The following is a 4,315-nucleotide window of genomic DNA, read 5'->3' as shown; positions in this document are numbered from 1 at the left end:
ACGACGCGTATAGAAACAATGCTTGGCGATGTTGCAGTTGCTGTCAACCCAAAAGACAAGCGCTACGAAGTAAGCTGTCGAATAGATGACGATGTAGGATAGCGATGTGATGATGCTGCATATGGTTGCGTTTGTTCTATCTTCAATACTTAGTCCGATGCTTGTCTATTGAGACGTTTTTGTCTGGTTTCCTTTTAGCATCTCGTCGGCAAACGCCTAATTCATCCGTTTTTCCCTGATCGCGATATTCGCGTGGTTGCTGACGAACACGTTGATATCGAGTTTGGAACAGGCGCTGTTAAAATCACTCCAGCGCATGATAGAAATGATTATGAAATTGGAAAGAGACACAGTGAGTGATCGATGTCATCCATCAGCGTAGGATTCCATCAACGTAGAATCCCATTCTCGACTACACCTCACTCACTCCTTCTCATCCCATATTGTTATCGATCCCGTAGCTTACGCCATTATTGTTGGCTCCAATTCGATTAGACTCTTTGATCCTGTTTGTCAGATCTTCCATGCATTAATGTCTTCACGTTGGACGGAAAAATAAACGAGAATGGAGGAGAATTTGCAGGAATGCCATCGATTCCGTTGTCGCGTTGAAATGAGAAAAAGTTGACGGAATTGAAACTGATGGTCGATAAACTTCCTAATGAGAAAAAGATGCAACTCCCTCGTTGCAGTAGAAGTGATGATGTTGTCGAATACATGTTGATTCCTCAGTGGTGGATGGATTGTAAAGATGTTGCAGGAAGAGCTGTTGCGGTATGTCCCAGTATCTCTTGTGTATTTTTCGCTTCTCTTTTTTTTACTTACAGTTTCTCTTTTCTTTACTTTTCAGGCTGTACGGAATGATGAACTCGAGATTGTTCCTTCCCATCACAAACAAACTTGGTTTTATTGGCTTGAGAATATCAAAGATTGGTGCATTTCTCGTCAATTATGGTGGGGTCATCGAATTCCAGCTTATCGCGTTCTTGTCCCAAATGAGGGCGATCAACCTCAACTTTGGGTTGCTGCGAGATCAGCTGAAGAGGCGAAAGAGAAAGCGACAGCAAAATTGGGACATTCGAATTTCGTATTAGAACAAGATGAGGATGTTTTGGATACTTGGTTTTCATCTGGATTGTTTCCATTTTCTGTAATGGGATGGCCTAATGACACTCCAGACATGCGGGGATTCTTCCCAACATCATTACTTGAAACTGGTAATAAGATGATATAGATAGATTATACAGGATGAGACTGGGACAGGCCTATTGTTTGTCCTTTGTTACCCCATTTATCCCTTATCTGTCTCTAATTCGGATCAAAATCATTTATTTTGATTTCGAATACTTGTCCCATTCTTGTATCCCTCATACTTGTCCCATTCTTCTTTTTCAGGACACGATATTCTGTTTTTCTGGGTGGCTAGAATGGTGATGATGTCCCTCTTACTCCACGATCAACTTCCGTTCAAACAAGTTCTTCTGCATGCACTCGTTCGTGATGCTCACGGGAAGGTATACAATTACATATTTGCTGAAAATGGTTTCATTCTTCTAGTCCGTCAGAAAATGTCAAAAAGTTTGGGAAACGTCATTGATCCTCTAGACGTCATCGAAGGTATCACTCTCAAAGAATTGAATGAAAGACTTCGAGATGGGAACCTGCCGAAAAAGAAGTTGCACGAGCCATTGAAGTTCAGAAGAAAGATTATCCAAAGGGAATTGAAAAATGTGGTGCTGATGCTTTACGGTGAGAGGGGCAACATGTGGGAATGATGGGATACCACGATGTATGGGAATGTCACTCCGGTTTTGGTATTGGTTTTATTGTCAGTGTTCGAGTGTAGGTATGGTTTACTGGCGTATACAAGTCAAGGTCGCAGTATTAATTTGGACGTGAATCGTGTTGTTGGTTACCGCCACTTCTGCAGATAAACTGTGGAATGCGACGCGATTCGCTTTACAGAATTTCCCAATCTGAGTTTCATGCTCAAGGCTTTCAACACGAACGCTTGCAATGGCCCGACAGTTGGATTCTCCATCGCTTGTCTCAATGCTGCAAGTCAACAAATGAGGCTTTGAGTAAATTCGACTTTGGTGAAGCCGTCAAAGCAACATACAATTTCTGGCTATACGAATTATGTAGACGTTTATCTTGAATTGTTGAAGCCCCGTCTGGCTAAAGAGTCTCGCGATCGAACTCCTCTGGAGGTTTTGTTTGTCTGTTTGGATTCCGGAATTCGCTTGTTGCATCCAATGATGCCATTTGTGACCGAAGAACTGTTTCAACGACTTCCACCGTCGTTTTCCCGCAAGGAGTCCATCTCTATTGCTGACTATCCTCAATCAGTAATTGCGTGGATGAATCCCATGCTCGATGTATGTTGACAGGTTTGGGAAAAGTCTTATTCGTGGACTTGTGATAGTTCATTATTTTGGCAATTTTTGAATTGATCCACATGTTGGTTGATGTTACTCGAGCGTTGTGTCTTTCCCAGTTTCATGCTTCTTCATTGTTTTCAGGATCAATTCAATATTTTCATGGGAGTCGTCAAGCAATTCCGATCTCTCTGTGCGACCCTTGAAATTCCTCCTTCAGTCAAACCAACGGGATTCATTGGTCTCGTTGATGGGAACAGTGATTCATTGAACGTTGATTCTTTGAACTGTTTTATTCGCGCTCGTTTGGACGAGATGGAATGTCTAGCGCGCATCGGAAAAGTACGTTTTCAGACCGCATACGTTCTCGCCAGTCAGAGCTAACTTCTTCTCTGTGTGCTACTTCCCCACTTGCTGGTAGTAGAGGCTGCGCTGGCATCACACATTCATCCCGCGCTGCATTTCCAATGAGTAACGGCTTTTTCCATTTTTGTAGCTTACTGTCGGGATGGGCACTTCAGAGATCACAGATGTCGTCAACGATAGAATAACAATCGGACTAGATCCTGATGGAACTGTTAACCTTCCTCAAGTTCAATTAAAGATACAAAAAAAGCTTGACGCAACTCAAAAGCAGATCGAGGGGTATCGTAAGAAAATGAGTATCCCGAATTATGAAGAAAAGGTGAGATCGTAGATACGCTGTTGGGACAGTTCAGGTGTCGTTTTTGTGATATTTACGGTTCTTTAGGTTCCGGCCGACGTTCAACAGCTCAATGCGGACAAATTGGATCAATTCCAAACAGAAAGGGAAGCTCTTCAACGCGCAATCGAAAATATTAGAAAAGCGATCGAAGCAGGAAACTGAAAATGGCGGGGGAGAGAAATTGATTTTGGATTGTGTCTTTTTTTTGGTTGAAATAATAAAGATGAACTCATATTGACCAGGTCTCCTGCAAAAAATAAATCTGCTCCACAATCTCCTTGAGATGCCAACTTATGGGATCGAAGAACCCAAAAACTCTTGAAAAATTTCCCTTGGATCGATTCGACAGGGACAGATTGAATGAAGGTAATTTTGTTCCTTGATGCGCAATTGAGGGACTGACACTTATGGATACAAATATTCATGATGATTTTTTCGACTTCATGGGTAACATGAAATAGAATGCAATTATCGACTCTCAATCCACATCCGGTTTCATCGGAACGTAGAAGCTCTTTGGGACACGTGAGTTTATCAAGCTCAGAAGATGTTCCTTGCACTCCGGCGAGCGAACCGGATGGTCACATCTCGAATCGAGAAAGCTTTTACAGTTTACCGGTCGGCCCTCAGCGTGTGGGATCAATTGACGGAACGGATTCATCAAGAAATCTCCGACTGTTCCGTCAATTATCAAAAAACAGATCGAATGCTCGCAAGCGAACGGAGTCGAAAGATTTCTATATTCCATTCAACCGCAAAAGTCCCACTGTTTCGGATCAATGTCCCAATAATGTCAACCAATGTCCCAAACCTCCTGTTCGTACTATAACGTCAGATGGAAGTGCGTCGCGAGAGGATTCCCAATTTTCTCAACAATCATCAATTCATCGATATCGATCGTCTGTTTTTAATCGAGAGGCTCTCAAATTGCAGGGACAAATATTGCGCCAGAAAGTCGTTCAGTCTGCTCACCGCTTCGGACAGCACTTTGTATCGGACCCGTCCGCGCAGCAAGGACAGTATTACTGGAACACTCCGGGAGTGAATGACTTCGCGACTCCGAATGTCACTGAAGTCCGTCGAACACTTCTCCGCAATCACCCGAAAGATCTCGGCGTTATTGCGCCTCCCTCGTTGGATGATTTGCTTGAAGTCGCCCGACAGAAAGGAATCTCTGAAGCTGTCGTGCAGAGATGGACGACTGAGGGTGTCCGTTGTTGGCTGTCGTTCC

The 4,315-nt window shown here is 43.3% G+C and overlaps 1 protein-coding gene across 1 annotated transcript; it reads left to right on the top strand.

Annotated features, from left to right (window-relative positions):
- Positions 1-6: 6 nt before the first annotated feature.
- On the top strand, positions 7-3,246 carry LOC129618376 (valine--tRNA ligase-like; the record flags this gene model as incomplete). The annotated part of the gene is given in 13 exon segments (XM_055533130.1): positions 7-69; positions 199-352; positions 518-774; positions 851-1,217; positions 1,396-1,514; positions 1,566-1,665; positions 1,668-1,749; positions 1,847-1,928; positions 1,930-1,971; positions 1,973-2,143; positions 2,145-2,378; positions 2,875-3,063; positions 3,130-3,246. Coding segments are annotated over 13 exon segments (1,977 nt in total), but the record flags the coding sequence as incomplete, so codon positions are not given.
- Positions 3,247-4,315: the final 1,069 nt, after the last annotated feature.

This window comes from Condylostylus longicornis, unplaced genomic scaffold (assembly GCF_029603195.1).
Source record: "Condylostylus longicornis isolate FDR11 unplaced genomic scaffold, ASM2960319v2 ptg000849l, whole genome shotgun sequence".
Lineage (NCBI taxonomy): Eukaryota > Metazoa > Arthropoda > Insecta > Diptera > Dolichopodidae > Condylostylus > Condylostylus longicornis.
The sequence above is the reverse complement of the archived record's forward strand: the minus strand, read 5'-3'. Positions and strand labels throughout refer to the sequence as shown.